Raw genomic sequence first — 21,264 nt, 5'->3', positions numbered from 1 at the left:
CTGCCCTCCCAGAAGGGAAATAACTAAGATTTCTTGGATACCAGAAAAATATATCCCAGTAAGCTTCCATGAGACATCTCCCTGAATCCTTGAAGGGTTATTATCTCTGGTATAAAATGGGAAATTTCTCTGAAAACTCTGCCACCTGCCCAGAATATAAGACATTCTAGAATTTATAAACTTCCTCCAGCATTCAAAAATCAGACAATCCCCACAAATGAATTTTAAGCTGTTGTTTTTATTGTTTCAAAAGTAACCTGCACTGTTTGCTATGTCTCCAGCACTGAGTGCAGTACTTGGCATAAATATTTGTTGAAGTCACTGTCTCATATAAGACAGCCGTTGTTTCAATTTGAATTGTTATAATTAAATTAAAATTAAGATTTTAAATGTTAGCTGACTCCAGTTTCTTTTTTTTTTTTTTTTTTTTTTTTTTTTTAGGTTCACTGACTTTACTGATCCAACAATAAACCGCAAAAGAAAAGACGTTAGCTGTCACTCCGGGGCATCATCCACAGACCTGAAACCAAAATAAAAGAGCGTTGAGTACCGCATAGAGGGGACTGCCGGATCTGGCTACATTTCTGCATTGCGAGAGATGTCCCGGCGTCTGAGGATAGAACCGGCGAACGGGAGGCCGCAGGCACCGAAGACATAACGCCGAGAGGGCCGGAGCCCTTTCCTTCTGCCTCCGTACATAACGGGGAGCAGGACCGCACGCCTGGTCCCCGCCAAGAAATGGAGGGTATACAAGGCCAGGCCCAGATCCCAGCAGCGCCCAACTGCCCCCTGACTCCAGTTTCATAAAGTTCCATCTTTGGATTTAAAACAACTTTAAATCATAGCTCTTTTATTTATTTTTCTGATCCGCATCTGTGAAGTGGAAATAACTTTCAAGCTTCCCTGGATTTTCACCAGGAGATAATGAATTAAGGCAAAGTCTAGCCTTGCCTGGCTCAGGCTCTCTTCCAGGCTCACCCACAGTAATTGCAGCTGATATCAGACAGACAGGTTATGAGCAAGCAGTGGTATCCTGTAACCAGTCACAAACACCAGAATATGGAAAAAAGGCGCTTAAAAGGTCTCCTCTTCATACTATAGCTGGCCCCCATCCCCCACCCTTGATCCTGTGGGAAGACACTTAGGAAGCTAAGGTCCCTGGAGGACGCTGAACATCTAGAGTCAAGTAGCAGTCAGAGAGGATCGGCTGCTAGGGAGCCCACAGGCTTCCCCATCAAGCTGGCTCAGGGTTGGCTGTGAGCAGAGCTGGGCACCTCGTGCTGCCAAAGCCAAAAGTCCCGGGACCACTCCAGGCTCTGCCATGGGTAGCCAGAATCCCCAGGCACTGAACAAATGCTCATGCTGCCCGCCCCTGCGATTCGGTCTGGCCATCATTCTGCTTCTTTGCCTAGAGTTTGCTGAGCCGTCCCCAGAGCTCACTACAGCCTCCCAGCCCTCCAGCCCCTGCAGCCGTCAGGTTACAGAAAGGGTTGGCTCAGCCCTTGCAGGTTCCCACTGTGGTTTAGCAGATGGTCCCGATGGCTTCAGTCTCCTGACCCCATCTTGGGCAGAGGGCAGATGATGGACATGTAAGGTCCTGTTTTGGGTTGACTGCAGAAGCATTCCGCTGTGTTGGCGTCTCTGTCTAGGGTCTCAGAACAGAGGCTTCAGCGTGGACTGTGAATTCGAATGGTATTTAGTGGGGACTTTCCAGTCCTTAGTTTTCATGACCTGCAGTATGCATGCATGTTTCCTTCGGCTTGGGGATGTTCCTGCTGCTACTGCTGCTGCTACTGCTGCTGCTGCTGCTGCTGCTGCTGCTGCTGCTGTGTATGTGTGTGTGTGTGTGTGTGTGTGTGTGTGTGTGTGTGTACTTAATGGGTATTAGCCATTTCTTTTAATTTTACCACTTACCAAGTTTAACATTAACATTCGTTTTCAGTCTTAAAGTTCTCATTCTGTAACACAAAATCTTTCTGATTTTTTTTTTAGTTAAGGAAAATACAGTAATTAACGAGCTCCAGTTTTAAAAGTGGACAAACAGAACCAATAAGTTACAAAGTCAATAAATAAATAGTGCCAGTTGTGATGTGGGCTTTTTCAACGAGCAAGTCTGCTGTATCTGTAGGATTGTCTTCAAAGGCAGGTTGGAAATCCTGAAAGGGTTAAAAAGCTGCTTGGTTATTTTCAGGTGTTGTAATAGATGGGTCACAATGCACTGGCAATCTGTTCTACAGTGTAATCAAATAGCTTTATTTAAATGGGGGAAAAAGTGGAAGTATTTGTCATGACGGTACATCAGTTTGGGTGAGCTAGAAGTAAATCCTTCCCTAACCTTTTGGAAGATGAAAAGTTTAGTGACCACTATTTACACACTTTGAATATTTTATATTTGAGTTTACACAAATGATTGTATATCCATCTCCAATCAACAAATATCAGGGCATCTGTGATACATAATGGTTAATATTTTAAGCTTCTATATAAGGTGACTTTTTATAAAACTACGAAGATTACCGCATATCGTCAAAAGGTCATTTAAAGTTTGTAAAATAAAATCACAAGGGACAGCTTAAGGGAAGTCCAAGAAAGAATTATTATTTTAAAAATTTATATTGTAAAAAGACTCGATTATTACACAAAAGTTATTTTTATTATAAAATATATTTCTAGCACATTAAAAAGAATCCTCACGTTTTTATTTTTTATACACCTTTAGCAGAAGACTACAGCTAACATTTCGTCTTTGGTGAGTAGCTGTTTGTCTCACTTTATTTACTTGGTATTGGATATTTGTCAATGTCATTTTTCATATCTACAGAAAATTCTTACGCTCTATGGAGGTAGTGAATGTGTGTGCGTCTCTGCCGGAGGTCACATGACAGTCTCATCCTATTTGGTGGAGCAGCTTGACTTTTTTCCCCCTTGCTTTTGGTGATGGTTGTGAGTGCAGAAGTTGATTGACAGATGCATGCCAGAAACCCCCATTCTCCTTTTCAAAGACAACATATGATGGATTGCGATCTCCCAGCGCAGCAGGACACGGGGACCATGCAAGCTGTAATTGGTCAGGTATGGAGTCAGCCATTTCTCAACTCCCCCTTTTCCACAAGGGTCTCACCATATGATTCACATAATTCATATTTACTGTACCATCTTTCTATCTGCGTCTTCAGCTACCTGCCAGCGTAGTGCTGCAAGTGCGAAAGGCGAAAGGCACCCATTAAATCTGGCTAGGAAAGCTCGGCTGGAAACTTCAGTGCGATGCTCTTAAACAGAAACCAAAACAAAACCACCACCAAGAAATTCAAAGAGCATAGCAAATTTACGACTTGGGCAGAATATGAAAAAACTTTCATTTTAAGAGTTTATTCATTTTTATTCTGCGTAGATTGTGATCTCTGAAAGAAATGAAGTATGAGAAGAAAATAAAGTGCCACGCTTCCTAGGCAGTAGTGACAATTCTTTATTGTGCTAGTCAATATTTTTATTTGGATTGTATTCTTCGCTCTCCCTCTCTCTCTCTCTCTCTCTCTCTCTCTCTCTCTCTCTCTCTCTCTGGAAAATATAAGTACACAGACACAAGTGCCTTTACTTCTAGCCCCGGTGGTGTGTGACTGAGCCTGGGAAATGGAGTAGTAGCCGTTGCCTGCTCTGCTGCAGAGGGGCAGGCTGCAAATTAAACACTGCCACAATCTGAAAGGTCCAGGTGGCCTGCCCGTGCTTCCTAATGCAATCCAGCACACCGGCTTTAATAAACAGCTCTATTTAGTTCCTCCTCTCTGTATCCAGGGAGGTGAACTGGTCTGGGCTGCTGTGATGAAATACCAGAAGGATGTCTCTCAGAGGCCTCACAAGCTGATTTTTAGAGCTTTGCTGCTCTGTCGTCTTTGTCTTCCAAATGGGTCAGTGAGTCCTGCTCTCTCTGTCTGATGCTGTCTGTTAAATAGGTACTTTATGTCTCTGCTTAAATGTTTGCGTCGTAAGCTAGATGAGAGGAGGAGAGGATCATTTTCTTTTCATTTGCCTTCTGATAACCGAAGTGCTGAAAGGAATAGCAGTGCCCTGCTGGAGGGAGGGTGATGGGGGTGGGGTGCGCAAAAAAAAAAAAAAAAAAAAGGAATCTATACAGTTTTTCTTTTAAATGTGTTTTTTTGCTAAATTTTTCTCTAAGTTCTTTATGCTTGCTTAAGAATTGTTAACTCATAAATCAGAATGTGGTTACGAATATTTATGAACTCTAAAAAGTTTTAGGTTTTTTTTTATTTTTGGCACACTTTCCAGGCAAGGCAAGGTGGTAAGGTGAAGACATAAGATGTACTTGCTGCATGTTAATTACACAGTAGTGATAGACCTTCTTATTCTGTTTTCAAACAAATTATAGCAAAGCACTCCAGGAGGCTGAAGGTACATAGCTTATTAATAGCAGCACATCTCATAATGCATTTGTAGATGGAAAATGTCAGCTATATAATATTATATTTCCACATGCTCACAGTATTTTAAAAGAAGCATATGGTTGTTTGAACAGAAAAAAAGAATCATTTTCAACTTTGAAGTTATTTTTTTATTCTGTTGGCGTGTTATAAAGTGAAGACTGTGTTCATATGCTTGTCAGGAGAAAACATGCAACTAATTCTCTATACCGCGGATACCTGCTCTGTTTATTGTGTTTGCTGACAGAAAAGTATATCAGTTGGAGCCCAGATAATTTTGTTATGGGGAGTTAGGTAAATATCTGCTAAAGTAGATGAGGTTTGTGTATACGATTAAAATTTGAACCCACGGCAGCTGTCTCATCCTGTTTAATAAAACTTTTCTTCAGTTGCATATACTATTTCTCCATGAGCTAGTTATGGTGCTTAGTACTGGAAAAATTACTCTGATTTCCTTTCTGTACTTGTTTCTAGTGAAAAAAATCAGAAGGAATACTTTTAGTTTGGTATTTAAGATTTTTTTTATTGGAAATCAATTGTAAGAGTATATACTTTTTAAATGCTGAATTATGTCCCGTTAAAGATGAACCGGTGTGTATTTTACAGATGCAAGCCTTCTGATTTGTCAAGGTTAAGTACCTGTGCTTATTCCTTAGCTGTGTCTTGTGTATATCCCAGGAATCTCCTAAGGTCTGTATCCAGAAGCCACACTAATGCTAGTGACTTGTTATGGATACTTTGTAAATCATTGCATTCAAATAGCTACATTTTCTGGCATTATTTTTCATAAATTATTTGTTTCTTTTAAAAATTCATGCTTATTCTTAAGATAGAAATTATAGAAGTGGTTATTTTGAAAATAATATGAATTTCAGTGCTCAAAGGCACACCCTGGAATATTCGTTTTTTAAATTTGAAATTGAAGCACTATTGAAAGGGAAGGGAAAATACCATACAGTCTTTCATGTAATACCATAAAAGTCTAAATTGATCCATGCTTACAAAGACAAAAATAGAAGTAATCAACACTTGAAACTGATTCATTTTAACTATTACAGCACTGATAACAATGTTTTTGCAACCGATTGTTTGTAACACAAGGAAAAGAAAAAGGAAAAAAAAATTACTTTGCGGTCCCTCATAGCCAGCAAGGAAGGCTTTGTTTCCAAGTCCTTGACTAAATATCCTCTACCACCTACTCAGCAGGTGTGGGCAGTCCTGTCTGATAATGCAAATGTTTGCTCCTTCTAGAATGCATATTGGTGTTTTTATTTTTACTTCTCCTCTGTTCTGATTCTTGTTTCTAAATGGCTTTGGCTTGGAGAAGCAAATAAACAGTTTCAAGCTATGTTTTTCACTCAAAGTACTATAAAAGGCTCCCATGAAATATGGTCATTTTTTTGCTTTTCTTTTTCATTCAGTTCTAGGATCAAAGGTGTACAGTCACCTCAACGGAAGGGAAGATCAGACCTTTCTGCATTTCTGAGCAAGATCTAGCTTGGGAGAGTTCTGGCTTCACACAGCAGATATTGCTCATATATGCCTCTCCCCGAGGATTTTTCCTCCCTCAAGCAAGCAATTAAGCAGTCTAGACTTGGAAGAACAAGCTCTCTGCCCGGTTTATCAACACCAAGAAACTCAATTCATTCATACAATTTTCAGAAACCAAATCAGATTTTTGATAGTAACTGTCTGTAGCAAGTTCCCTAAACCCTTGTTTTGAAGACTGGATTGTTATCCTTCCGATAGTTTCAAAATAAATTCGAGCTCAGCAGTTAAGGAGGCTTTGACTCATGGGTTCCAATTATCATTTAAAAACAAAGGCTTAAATATCCACCTCTCATGGTCATTAAATGTTTACTTCATCTTTTCTCTTTTGCAGAGCTGTGATTGTGAGTGACAAACGAGTCCATCAGAATTGCAGCCTGTTTTTACAGTTTTGCTTTCTACACATCTCATGGAGACTGGTCACTCTGTCTAATACTCTTGGCACTTTATTCCCCAGAGAAACTGGCAGGTCTACCATCTTGATGTGCAGCCCTGAGGGCCTGGGCTGCAGCACAGGTCTATAGACTATGGTGCAAATATTACCAGTAGATGCTGTGTTATATTAGGTATTAAAAACAACAGATAAGTTGAATAAGATTTCTTTAAAAGTGTTTTTTAAGCATATTTAGGAATTTGCCAGTAATGGGAGAGAAATAACCAGGTCATGGGTGCAGTTCCAGAGAACATTGCAAGAATGAAGACATCAACTGCTGTGTATTCTCATAATACTGGAAAGGTATTGAAGAGCATTTGCAGTTTTCCTTCCCTATAAAATAGATATTTTTTTCCACATAGAGTCATACAGTTTGCAGTGTTCCGCAGTTGCACATTATTATTATTATTATTATTATTATTATTATTATTATTATTATTATTTTCCACATAGAGTTATACAGTTTGCGGTGTTTCACAGTTGTACATTAGAAGCCCGTGTTAATAGCTCAGAAAGGCTGTTGTCTCTGTGTGTCCCGTATTTGACTTGTGGTTGTGCATATTCTCTCACTTTACCTTCTGGTGATTAAACAAGTAAGAAGTTGTGTTTTAGTATCAGAACAATTAAAATACAGTTTTATCTACATCTTTTCTTGTTCCTGAAAATAGTCAATGTAATACTAAAAATAATCTGCTTACCTGAGCCACATTCAAGCTGCCATGAGGTCGAGGTTGCCTAGGGAGAAGATCCTAGTAGCAAGTCAATGTCCTGCATGCTGTCAACGGTCTTCTTAGGCTGACTTTCCTGCCAGATATAGACAGTTTTTGCATTGGTACTTACCTAACCCTGTCTTATACACGTGGATCTGAATGACCTTTTTTGAAACGGATATGTTGCTTCAATAAATGTACACATTTCAGGATGTGAAATGATCATTGCTCAAATTTAGTTGAGAATACACTTCCCATGGTGCTATAGGTGGTTTAGTGTTTTAGTAAAATACAACTCAGTTTTAAGATTTCCTTAGGACACAGAATGGTGCTAGATTCACTAATGTGTGTTATGTCTTTATTGATGTCAAACTCTTCATAATATACAAATTTAGGCGCCAGTTTAATGCTACTTAGGTGATTCTTGTCTGGTGCCCTCAATTTTACTGTCTTTTGAATATTTTTAAATTGATGTGGGTTTGTAAATTATGAAGTCATCTCATCGGTGCAGTGATAATAATGTGAAATAAGCATGTGAAGGAAAGTTTGTGGTGAGCTGCCTGTTAAATCACGAGGAGCAGTGGCTGGAGGTCAGGGTAGGAAGATGTTTTCCCACTGACTTGCCTTGCTGTGCAAACTGCACATTCCTGAGCAGTTTCAAACATCTTTCTCTTTTTTTTGGCATCAAAATTAGCTTTGAACACATCTGCAAATGTGGAAAAACGCTGCTCTTCAGCTGCATTGTGCTGTTTGAGCTCTTGCTTTTGCTAACATTTGAAAGAGCAGAATTAAAAGTGGGAAATAAAATGCAAAGATAAAAGGATCAGACGCACAGAAACAATGTGGGGGAAAGGTAAATATTGACCATAAACTGAACATCAATAGAAAATATAAATTATATCACTTTTAAATTAAATTGCATTTATTAAAAAACCCGTATAGCTGTTCTAAATAGAAACGGAAGCCAGCGTCACTGTTTTATTCCCCATTTCTTTCCTTTCCTATTCTTCCCACTCCCCTTCCTTCCTTTTTACTTTCCTTCCTCCTCTTAATAGATCTAACGCGTTCCAGTGAAATAAACAACAGCTCAGGGCTTGTTTTTCAAGTACGTGGAAAAAGTTCTGTTGAGCCACACTGCCTTGAGTAGTTCTGAGATTACGCTGGAGACCTGTATCAGTTTTAATTCTTGTGCTTCTCTTCTGAGTCTGTCTTTGAGGATGGTACTCAGAGGAAGGCACCAGCGTCTCATTTCAGAAAGGCTCCGTTTCTCTTCCCATCGTCTTCTATTCTTCCAGTCCCACAGTGTGAGCCAATGATGGTGAACGCTTAGTTTTTACCTGACAACTTCATTTCCTTCATAACCTAAGCTTGCATTAATTTTATTTATCTGCATAAACGAGCACATTGTTATTTCAGAGCTAACATTTTGTAGACAAAAAACCCCCAGAAATAAATAACAGCAGTAAGATGACCGAAAGCATCTTTAATTATTTATATTAAAGAAAAATTTCTAGATTGTCTTTCAATAGTTAGATACTTTATTCTTACACCCAGCTGGTCTTTGGAAAATAGCTTTTTTTCCCACTAGCTTTAAATCTCCCCTGATAGGAAGGACTCTTTCCTCACCAGACAGATTAGCTGTTGATACTGGGTTCAGATTCCAGTGAATTGCAACACCACTGTCTTTGGCAGCCCCTTCCTAACTAAAGGATCTGGGGTAAGGGGTAAAAAAGTCAACAGAATAAATCTCACCTATTTTGAGAGGTAGGTTACTCCTGAGTAAAGATGTCCCCACGTAATCACCAGCGCTCCATTCCTGGGATCAAAGACGCAAACAAATGTGTGACCACCTTTAGTGAGAAGGACAATTCACTCCAGAGCATTGCTCTGGCATCTGCTCTCTCCTTTCATTGCCTTATGCCTGTCAGCCATTCTGTTCTTTCTCACTGTGCTCCAGAGTCAGAGTAATGAGTAAGAAACGAACAGTGAATCTTGGGGGGCTGCCCAGGCAGGAAGGCACCAGAAGGAGAGACAAGTGCTCAAGAATAGCAAAAAACCCCAACACATTTGCTACCTTAGTGGTTTTTGTTATCTCATAATTTTACTTCAGCTGACTTTGTAACTGAGATCATATTTGGTGAAAACAATTTAAGAAAAATAAAATCTCTAAAGGGAAATTGAAAAAAAAAAGCTCTCCCTTTCTGTTGCTGTCTTACATGAATGTCAGAATTAAAGAACACTGTCAGACATCCTTGGGACATTTTTGACATAGTTTGACCAGTGTTCTGAAGCTCTGAAGGAGCAAGCTACCACAGTGGGTGTTTCTGGGGCTTAATTTTGTGTCAACATTGCTTTTTACATGAATAATTAGAAACTATTTTAAGAAGAAAATTTATTTCTCCAACGCTCAGAGACGTAAACAGGTATATTTTGAAAAGCTTAGGTGTCCCTTAAAATAAAAGATTTTTAACACTCATCAGAACTCAGGCAAACCCCTCTGAAGAAAACAAAGTGCATCATATTTAGAGAAGCTAAGTTTCTCTTTAAACTTTAGAGGTTTCGGTGCAGAATTCACATCCATGGTTTTTCATTAAAATGCATTAGTTTCTAGAGAAGCAAGCATTATATAGAAACAGAAGTTTGGATATCAAGAGCCTCAACAATATTGAAGATGTATGGGAAAAAAATCTTCAGTGCTATTTCTCTAAAATTGAAGGCCAGCATGGACAGGAATGGAGAAAAACAGAAAAAGCTAGATAAACAGCCCTGCCAGAGCTTGTTGATTTTATAAACCTTACCATAACACAAGATCATAGGACTCCTTCAACTTCTCCCCCAAAAGGTTGAGAGTTGGGACAAATGTAAAACGCTGCTTAATGTGCACGGGTAAAGCCAAGAACATCAAACTCATTTCACTTAGTGTCAGTCCTGACAATTCATCATTGCGGTCTGGGCCAACTGCGGTCTCTGGGCTGAAACAATTTTATCCATTTTTTTTTTAAAAAAAAAAAACAGAATGTTCCAGCTTGGATCTTATATCCTTAGGGTTACAATATTGAATTCTGAATTGGGAAACTTAATCTTGCAGCCAGATTTGACAAGATGCTGGTTGAATGGAAGGCACAAGTGATGATTGGGGGTGAAGTGCCCTAGGTCAGAATTTGGGAAAAATAGGAGGTTTTGTAGAAATTTGGCTGCAATATAAAAACTCCAAGTTTGAACATTTCTATTTTTTTTTTTTATGTAACAGAGGTGTCCAGAGTCTTAAAAGTAGATTTCTGCTGCATTTCTTTTCTCAGGTTCAAAATGTTCTTCAATAGAGTGGACTTTAAGTATTCTTGGATTTATTTCTTAGCACATTTCTGATGCTGCTATTGCAAAAGATGCCTAGAGTTATAATCAAAGGCTTATGGGAACAAAGAAAAATGTGCTTAAATTCAAAACAATCATATTCGTTCTGTTGTAGAAAATTAATATTATATTCAAGAGTTAAAATTGTGATTTCTATATGGAAAACATTTTGTATGTGTGTGATTGAACATATTTAGATTTCCAATTCCTAAATATAAAAATGAAACAGGTTCATTTGGCAATCCAGTTAGCACACACACTCAAGCACATGCACACACATATGTGCATGTACACATGCACACGTGAACACGTACATGTGCACCACACACACTAAGGATTTTTTGAAAGGCTTGATTATCTATTTAACTTCTAATTTTCTGAGGGTGTTTTAAGTCTCTTAAATTTAATATATAAAAAACCATATTAGGTAGTTCTTTGAAACACTCTTCTCAACTAGGTTGTTGAGGAGAATGTAGAAACAGCATGCAAGCTTTCCAAGTTGAAATTTGAACACACTGATATCTAGAAGCAAAAGATAATGACTGTTCTACTCTCTCACAAAATCAGGTTTGTCTATCTTGTAGCTACTTCCTACAAGGACATACAAGCTGGGATTGTTTTCTCTCTTCTGTATTTCTCCTAAACAGGGAGAGAGAGTGCAGCATCACAGTGATACACAGTTTAGATACACTCAAGATTGAGATGAGCTACCTAAGAAAGTATTTAAGAAATTATAAAGTAAGGAAGGAAACAGAGAAAAATCTATAGCTTAATAAAAGCAATAAAAAGGAATTATAAAATAAAGCATACTTCTGGGAAACAGTTTCAATAAGATGGAACTATACAAATTGGAAAGCAAAGTACCTTTTATTTCCCTCTCTTCAAACTATTATTCACTAACAATTTTTATCTCTCTTTCTGGAAAGCTTCCATGGATGTATCAGCATAGAGAATATTTGTGCTACCTGAGTACATTCATATTTTACAGAGTTCTACAACTTATTGCATATATTTATAAGCATATATTGAATACTACATATTACTTAAAAATAGATCTCCATTTTTTTTTTTTTAAAAAAAAAATCTCCTGGAACTCTGTGTTCAAATGATAGTTACTCTTGCCTCAGCCTCGCAAAAAAACCTGGGTCCACAGGCATATGTTACCATGTCTGGCTCTAAATCTACATTCTTTTCTGTAATATTCCATTTTTCCATTTTCTGGATGTTCAGTACTCTCTTGCTGAGCACCCAATATTTAAAAATAAGCACTCTTACCAATTAGTGTAAACGAACGTGTTCCAGAATCTTCTAAGTGGGGTCTGCGTTCGCAAAAATACTCATACATGTCCCTTGCTAAGAGATAGTGTATCAGTTGGGGTTACTATTGCTATGATAAAATACTATGACCAAAAGCAAGTTGAGGAGGAAAGGGGCTATTTCGCTTATACATCTACATTTCTGTTCACCATTGAAAGAAGTCAGGACAGGAACTTAAACAGGGAAGAAATCTGGAGGCAGGAGCTTATGCTTGGCTTACTCAACCTGCTTTCTTATAGAATCCAGGACCATCAGCCCAGGGATGGCACCACCTACAATTGGCTGCCCTCTCCCTATCAATCCCTAATTAAGAAAACACCATAAAGCTGGCTCTTGTGAAGGCGTTTTTTTCAGTTAAGGTTCTTTCCTTTCAGATAACTCTAGCTTGAGTGCCAAGTTGACATTAGTCCAGACAGCACAACTGACCCCTTGTCAACTCAAAACACAAACATGTCACTGACAAGCCACACCTTTCTTTTCTTTCCTTTTTGTTTTGTTTTTGAAGCAGGATTTCACTGTGTAGTATAACCCTGGCTGCCCTGGATCTCACTCTGTAGACCAGGCTGGCCTTGAGTTTACAGAGTGCTGGGATTGAAGGCGTGAGCCACCTTTCCTTTCTTACTCATCCTCAAGATCTTACATTAAAAACATAAGTAACTTTAAAAGTCCCACAGTCTTTTTAAAAAATGTTTTCTTTATTATTTATTACATGTACAATGTTCTGCCTGCATGTACACCTGCAGGCCAGAAGAAGGCATCAGATCTCATTACAGATGGTTATGAGCCACCATGTGGTTGCTGGGAATTGAACTCAGGACCTTTGGAAGGGCAGTCAGTGATCTTAAATTCTCAGCCATCTCTCTAGCCCAAGTCCCACAGTCTTTACAAATTCAAACACATGAAAAGTTCAGTCTCCTGAAAACATCCAATCTCTCTAAAAATTCAAAATCTTTTTTAAAAGTTGAAAGTCTTTCCATTGTGGACGCATATAAAGAATCAAAATTAAATTAAAAACCGACAAGAGGGAAGAACTAGGACACTTCACAATCTGAACCAAGCAAAACCAAACTCTAACAGTAGAAATAACTGAATGTCTAATTATTTGGTGTTCACTCACTATCTTCTGGCTCCTTCAGGGAGCCTAAGTCACTTCTTCAGTTCTGGCCTCTGTAGCACACACACCTTGTCTTCTAGGCTCTGGCTGGCTCCACTCTCCTGCTGCAGCTGTTCTAAAAAGGAGAAAGACTTGAGGGGAGAAAGACTTACTTAAGGAAATGGCTCCAGAAATGTGGCTGTAAGATATTTTCTTAAGTAATGATTGATGGTGTAGGGGTTAGTTCATGTGGGTGGTTCCATTCCTGGGCTGGGGGCTCTGGGTTCTATAAGAAAGCAGGCTGAGCAAACCAGTAAGCAGCACCCCTGCATTGCCTCTGCATCAGCTCATGCCTCCAGGTTCCTGCCCTGTTTGTGTTCCTGTCCTGATTTCCTTTGATGAACAACGATGTGGAAGTGTAAACCTTATAAACCCGTTCCTCCCCAACTTGCTTTTGGTCCTGATGTTTCATCACAGCAATAGTAACCCTAAAAAAGATAGATGATCAAGTGTAATATTAAAAATGAAAGATAGGGGGCTGGAGAGATGGCTCAGTGGTTAAGAGCACTGGCTATTCTTCCAGAGGTTGTGAGTTCAATTCCCAGCAACCACATTGTGGCTTACAACCATCTGTGAGATCTGGCGCCCTCTTCTGGCATGTGGGCATACATGGAGGCAGAATGTTGTATACATAATAAGTAAATAAATCTTTAAAAAATGAAAGATAGATTAATGGCATTGGTTTTCAGCTGGGTATGTCATGACTCTAAAACCAGGCTAGCTACTCCTTTGACCACAGTGCATGCCATACACTCCAACATGGGCCTCACTGCTCCTGAGTAGGATACACAATGGTGCTTCCAGCCTTTGACACACTGAGTGTACCTAGATTAGTGAGTAGAAGACAACAAGCAATTCATAGTAATGGCTGCCAGTTAGATTCCTATTTCCTATATTTCATTTTGTATCAGACCAATCTTTCACCTCTCTTATGTATTACATAATGCAGTTGAGAGAAGACTGAACCAAACATAATCAGAATTACCATTTGAATTCTACTAACTTGGTGTTTTGGTAAGTAGGCAAAATGTCTGCTACTTGAATACTTAGGAGAACGTGTTAGAAGTTACGGTTTACATTTCTTTTAGGATATCTGTGATTGTGGATCTTAATCATGTTATTTCAAGTACATGAAAAACAAAGAGAATTTGGAAATAATGAAATATTCTATTTAGTGGTATTGTAATATTTTATTTGTTTTAATAAATTAAGCTTGCCTGAAGATCAGAAGGTAAAACTAAGCCACTAGAGGCTAGGCAGTGGTTAATCCCAGGATTTGAGAGATGGAGGTAGACGATCTCTGTGAGTTCAAGGCCATCCTGGGCCACACTATATCAATGCAGAAACAGATTCAGGTGGTGGTGGCTCACACCTTTAATTTCAGTATGAGGGAGTCACGCCTGTAATCCCAGCACTAAAGGGGAATATATGACGGAAGGAGACAGGCTCAGCTCAGTCTGCAGTCGCCCAGCCTTGGTAGAGGTAAGACTTTTCTAGTGAGTTGGCTGTTTTGTTTTTCTGATCTTCCCGCAAGTTTTACTTATTAAAACATAAATAAGATATCATTATATAGGGGAGAAGGACTCGTAGGGACTACTCATGACAGCTTTTTCTGCAGAGATTCCTGGAAACTGATCTTCTGAACTGCCCACTGGAGAAATACAAGTTCCCCTCCTCTCTTCTCCCCCAGATGCCAGGATAAGTACTCTGGGTTTCACAAACCATCCTCACCTGTAAACATCAGAACAGTTTGTTGTCTCTTCCAGCTCAGAACAGGCTCTCAACAGCAAATCACAGTGTTGGCCTTGACACACAGTTGTCAGCCACAACTCTAGAATTCACTTCTCATCTGTGAGCACCTGCACGCATATGGCTTACTCACATGGACACACACACACACACACACACACACACACACACACACACACCTTTAGAAAACAACAGAAAAGGCTTAAATATTCAGCTGTCTCAAATCAAGAGCACTAATGATAATCCGTGAACTAGTGAGCTAGTGAGTACTTAGTAGGAGTTAGACACTTTGCAACAAAGGTTTAATCCTCACAGGAGGTCTGTGAGAAATATGGGTGCCACCTAGTTTTCTTGACCAGGGAGCTGAGCCTAGAAGACAGTATCAAGTGGGCAATAAGTGGTAAAGTTGGTATTTAGTATAAAAATGCTGGTATCAGGGTTGCTAAACCTTAATTGTACACAAAAGCACAAAATGGAACATGGCCTAAAACGCTGTCAATGGAAAGAGTAATGCTTAATATATGCTTACATTAGGCACTAATTATGGTCCTTGCTGTTACCATTAAGAATTATGGCAATGTGACATCACTGAAGACTTAAATCAAATTTTGGAAAGTGGATTTATATTGTGCCACCTCAGTTCCTACTTCAATTCAACTTTTTTTGGCACTGAATTAGATGGTGGGTTTCTTCTATTCTGCTTACCTCCTCCTAAGTTCATTTTTTCCCTGTCAATAGCACCTTAAATATTTGTGATCCTGATAGTAGGTGTGGCTGAGAACATAATTTCTCTTCTTTATCTAGTAGTTTGAAATTGTCACAAAACTTCAGTCTGTTTTGCATTTGCATTAAAATTGTAGGATCTAAGAGAATTCTCTTCCAAAATATCTCCTTTAACTTTAACTCATAACAATATTTTCAGACTCCATGAATACACAGTCAGAAAACAATGCATCGGTTTCCTGAAATGATCCTCAACAAGGTATTTATTGCTTTGAAAGTTCACAAGGAACAGAAAGGAACATAGTACATGGTTTGCTTATCCTTCTTCCCTTTGACCTGTAATTCGGTGATGTATAATATATCTTGTGTCATGTCTACCACATCTCCACACCCACATCTCTCCTTTTGGTGCCTGCTGTGAATCAAAGGGAAGGGATCTGGTTATGGTTAAGCTCTGAGCTGCAGACTGATGCCATCTCTTCTGAGAAAGAAGTGGGACTATGTTAGAGCCTTAATGGCAGAAGGAGCAGCAGAGATTTTGAGCACATAGATCCTGGAATTTTTCTCATCTGCTTGCATATTTCTTCCTCTAGTAGTTTTGGTGGCATTCTTCCTTTCCCAGATGAACCAAATCTTCATCAGGAAATACTTGTAAAGGAAATGTTGAATACAAAAGATCATGCTGCCCCTATGCATCTGTCTTATTATTGGCCTACACAGCACAGAGAGGCTTAACTTACGTTGGCGACCATTTAAATAAAAGATAAAATCTCTCATCCCTGACTCACCAGCTGTCATTTAAGTTTATAACAAATTACTAGTATTAACTGTTTTTAAAAAGTTAGCATCTTATGCATTTGTTTAATTATACTAAAGTTGGCGGGTCAATAAGAACATTCTTTAATTCCTAAAATTATTTTTGGCTTATAATTTATAAGGCTTAATGAAGACTGTGACCTTCAATATACAATTATAACTTCGTGATTTCTTGTGTACCTGTATTTTATCTTGGTTCTTTCTACTAGAGAAAAGTTTAGACAGCATGAGAAGCCAGGACTTCTGTCTCTTTCGAGAAAAAAAAAACACAATGGAAAAGATGACTCCTCTTGTAAATTTGGGGCCAGGGATGCCAGACCATATCAGATATCAAGGTGGTGATGAATCTGTTCTCTCAGGACTGAGGAGAGAGTTGGCATGAAGCCAGGAACAGAGGACTGAAGCTCCTCTCTCCATCCCTTTTCTGTGAAGATGCTTTCTACCCGTTTTGCTGGAAAGTGGTACTCTTGGCATCTTGATGGAGTAGTGTCAGACTGAGAGGCTGAGCAAGGGGTGTTTGAATGACAGGGGATCTTGACTTCCTGTATGTTAGGCTTAGATGACTTCAGAAGCTTTTATCTCCCTCCCCTTCCTCCTCTTTGTTTTCTTCTTTATTTCCTTCCTTTCTGTGAAAATGGATCATAACTATATTAGAATGAGTGAAAATTGAAAGAGTTGCCAAAGACTACTTGGGTTTTTCTCTCATTATATATACCATATTCCTTTAACCCCTGGCTATTACCTAACAATGCTTGAGTCCCTCTGGAGGTGCTGTTGGCACTGAGAGGCTTGTTGATTGTTCAGTATGAGAATTTATAGCAGCGGGCCCTCTTCTAACTTCTAACTTTGTAGGTGCCCCTCTCAAGCGGCTCTGAAGTTTTGAGCTGCCTTAGTTCCACTCATTCCCCTCTCAAGAAACCATGTCTGGGGGCTTGGGGGTACTCTGCTCATGATTTTATGATGGAGGAGTGTCTATGTGTTACTTTCATTATTAATAAAGAAACTGCCTTGGCCCTTTAAGAGGCAGAAAATTAGGTAGGCGGAGTAGACAGAACAGAATTGTGGGAGAAAGGTAGAATTGTGGGAGAAAGGTAGCAGAGCTGGGGAGACGCTTCAGGCAGTCGCCATAGTTAGTTGCCATGCCTCTCCTCTCCGAGATGGAAGCAGGTTAAGATCTCTCCTGGTAAGCGACCCCTTGTGGTGCTACATGGATTACTAAATATGGGTTAATTAGCCAATAAAACTAATGGACAAGACAGTATTTAAAAGAATACAGTTTTCGTATAATTATTTTGGGTAAAGCTAGCCGGGTGGCGGGACAGAGCCCGCCATTCCTTCTACAGATTGGCGCTCCAACGTGATGGACTAAATCCACTTAAAACCCTGAGAGGGCTTTCAATAAAGGAGAGAGAGAGAGTTTAACACAGCTTTTTGCTGTTTGCTAGGACGTGCTGTAGAGAGATTTCCTGTTTCAATTTCATTACAGAATGCTCTGGAGTTGCAAACAAATCCTCTATACATATGGAGAAGTAGTTGAAAGAATAGGGAGCAACACAGACACAAAACTGGGGAGTGGCCGAAACAGAGAGGGGAACAAAAGAGGTGGAAAATCTGAGAAATGAGAAAACCAAGACCAAGGCTTCTGCATTCTCCACCCACAGAGCCCTGCATCGCAGGTCCTCGGACAGCACAGGACTCTGTGGAGCCCTCACCTCTATTTCACACCCAGATGTTCAAAAGCCTAAACCTTCACCTTGAATCCTTATCCTGCCTGTTCAAATTTCCTTGCTTTCCTTCCTTTTACTCTGGAACCTTAAGAAGCATTGTGGTGCCTCCCCACCTTGCCTCTCGCTTCCTCCTGCACCTTCCACGTCCCAGTCATTATGTCCCCAGGTCACTGCACTTAATCTCCAAAACCTCCACCCCTCATGCCTGGCTTTTCCTACCAACTGACTGGTGGCTCCATGTCTCACCCCATCTGGGTCTGGCAGGTAGTTCCTGCTTCCAGATTGCCTTTCACATAGCTTCAGAATGATGTGCTCCTACAGTTTAGGGCTCCCATTGCTGAGGTACACATGAGGTTGTGCAATTGGTAGGAAGTTCTCTTCTTCCACCATGTGGGTTCAGGGATCAAATTGGCATGGTGGCAAATGGCATTACTTGCTGAACCATCTTACTGGCCCCTGCCTAATAAATATTTATGCTTTTACCCATAAACTAGTGCTATTTTCAGCCTTCATCAAAGAAATTCCTCCATGCAGTTAATGCAGACACTCATAGCTGGTCAAGGTGTTGAGAACAAGCAACTGTTGAGTTCTAAGCATTCATCAAATGAATCACTTGTCCCACCCCTTTAAAAGCACAGGAAACGTAATAGAAAGGGTGTTGGAAAACAATAAGAGCCAATAACATAGAGGGGAATTGTGAAATGCTCTCTTATGGACTTGATAGAACTGTGGCACTCGAGACCCCACTTCAGCTATTGTTGCCGGCACAGGGCCTGCCCATGACTGAGCCAGTAAACACTTAGACAGAGATAGGAGAGAAATCATTGGGCCTTCCCACAGGATTTTATGGCAGTCAAGGCTGCTAAATGAGAGTAAATAATTTTCTTCAATTGTGTAGCCACTGGAGGATAGCTTCACACTTAACACCCATGCCAGTGGCCCTGCTTAAACTCCAAGTATTACAAAACATAAAACGAAACTAAACAAAACAAAAAACCAAAAAGTCCCAAAGGCATAAATAAAAATGGACTGGATACTTGAGGGGGGGAACAAGGCGGTAATGACAGAAGTGAGAGGAAGCAAGGATGGAGGGATGGATATGACAAGAATGTGTTGTATACATGTATGAAATTGTCAAAAATAAACTAGAAAATGACCCCCACAATAGGTTCTGTGAGAACTCAGTAAAACAATTCATGGAGAAAAAGAGCCCAGTGGTTGGTGTTCAGAAAATCTGCCATGAACATGAGAAGATTTTATTTTTAGGTACTGTTCATTTCTAAGACCTTCCCAACCACTTCTGCTCACTTCTGACTTCCAGCTTTTGTGAAAATGTGAAGGAAGTGGCTATCCACTTCTGTCTTTTGCAGGATATTGTTGAGTATGCTTCTCTTAAAGGAAATTTTATATTTTTAATTAAAACAATAATTGTACATGTTTATGGATACAGTGTGATATTTTGCTACATGTGAACATACTGTATGCCTACCTAATCAAGATAATTAACAAGCCCATACACTAAACTATTTTTCATTTCTTTACTATGGACTCATTCAAGGTCTTTCCTTTAGCTATTTTGAAATATGTATTATTGTTAACAATTGTTGGCCCACTTCTCAGTATAAGACATTTCTTCTCCACTGGTCTGGTACTGACCATGCTTCCTGAGCCCCCCTAGTGGCTTGCTTACATTTTTGTTTTTGTTAGGAAACAGAGTCCCATTGTGTAACTCAAGATGACCCCAAGTTAACAATTCTCTCTCCTCAGTATCCTGCATTTTGGGATTACTGGCATATATCATTCTGAAGGGTTTTAGTTTTCTTTATTTTGTGTGTGTGGGGGGGTGGGTTTCGAGACACGGTTTCTGTGGCTTTGGATCCTGTCCTGGAACTAGCTCTTGTAGACCAGGCTGGCCTCCAACTCTCATAGATCTTCCTGCCTCTGCCTCCTGAGTGCTGGGATTAAAGGCATGCGCCACCACTGCCCGGTGGGTTTTAGTTTTCTTAACCCCAACTTTATAAAGTAATTTTTTAAAACCTCCAATCCATTTTTAATCCTGTTTCTTCTTTCTCCTTTCCAGAAATGAGACAGTCCAAGTTTTACCCAGGTTTTCTCCTGTCCTCTGTACCCCAACCAATGACAGTATCATCAGCTGTTATTTCTCGATATATTTATTCTCCTGGTTACCTTACTATGTTTAAATTTACCACATTTACTTACATATTTGGTTTTCCCTTTATAACATCTTATTGTGTGCAAAAGCTGTCTTTCCTAAAACACGTTCTTCTTAAACAATGGTGTGCACTTGCCTTACACTAAGCATTCTAAGAACATTGCAATAAGCATATTTCTATATGTATGAGCAAGGGGTGGAGCTAGGATTCAAACTAGGGCAGTCAGTCTCTGTTTATTCATCCTAACAAGCGTATGTCTTTTAAAATTATTTTTGAAATATTTATTTGGTTTTAATTTTGTGTGTGTGCACATAATCATGAATGTGGCTGTCTGTGGAGGCTAAAGGAGGTCATCAGATACGCTGGAGCTAGAGTTGTGAATGGGTTCTGAGAACTGAACTTAGGTCTTCCTCAAGATTTTTATGTATTATTAACTATTGAGTCATCATTTCTCCAGCCCCTAGAGTGTTCATGGGATGCACCTGGGTTGCAATACTCTACTCATTTCTGCTGGCCTAATTCATTTCTGAATTTGTTCTTCTCTCCTGGACTGTTGAAGTAACCTCCTCCTGCCTTCAGGTCCTGTGCCTCCTGTCATGGCGCTTTTCATATGTTTCTGTCTTTAAACACTTTTGCACAAAAGACCCAGATGCCAAGCGGACAAACACCCTGGACTCTGGCTGGGTATTTTAAGGAAACAAATCCCCCTGCTCTCTGTTGACTTTGTTCCCAGTTGAGCCGGGATACTGCTGGAGAATTTACTTAGACACAATTCCTGATTCCCAGTCAGCGGTGACATCATGAGAGGACCTGGGCATCTCCCACAAGCTAATGTTCTTTCCAGTCTCTCCTCTGGACTCTAAACATCCATCCTTAAACTAGATATCACATCTGGAAAGCACCTGGAATTCCTTCCCTCCACACCTTTAGGCTTCCACCACAGTTTCTACCTCTTAAGTCCTGTCCCTCGCTGTGGGAAAACAGCTCCTTCAGAGTTCTGCCTGCCCTTCCAAAGGTATCTGCCTTCCTTTCAGTGCTCAGAGTGAGCCATACATCTTGGCATATATCTTCAGTTTTGAATTAGAGTTATTGCAATTTTCTATTTAATTTTCTCTTGCCCTTAATCT

The 21,264-nt window shown here is 39.7% G+C and overlaps 1 protein-coding gene and 1 non-coding gene across 2 annotated transcripts in view; one reads left to right on the top strand and one right to left on the bottom strand.

The window, feature by feature from the left end:
• Positions 1-596: 596 nt before the first annotated feature.
• Positions 597-745, bottom strand: LOC119818123. The gene has a single exon (XR_005286032.1). It is a non-coding gene; the product is annotated as a small nucleolar RNA SNORA57 (small nucleolar RNA).
• A 2,222-nt stretch (positions 746-2,967) lies between these two features.
• The window catches only part of Pou6f2 (POU class 6 homeobox 2), a 472,454-nt gene continuing 454,157 nt past the window's right edge, over positions 2,968-21,264 (top strand). Inside the window, exon 1 of the mRNA XM_038334628.1 lies at positions 2,968-3,072. Within this exon, the coding sequence (XP_038190556.1) occupies positions 2,968-3,072 (105 nt within the window). The remainder of the gene's footprint in view (positions 3,073-21,264) is intronic.

The sequence above is a fragment of the Arvicola amphibius genome, chromosome 6 (genome assembly GCF_903992535.2).
Source record: "Arvicola amphibius chromosome 6, mArvAmp1.2, whole genome shotgun sequence".
Taxonomy (NCBI): domain Eukaryota; kingdom Metazoa; phylum Chordata; class Mammalia; order Rodentia; family Cricetidae; genus Arvicola; species Arvicola amphibius.
Note: the sequence above shows the minus strand (reverse complement) of the source record. Positions and strands in the feature narration are given on the sequence as shown.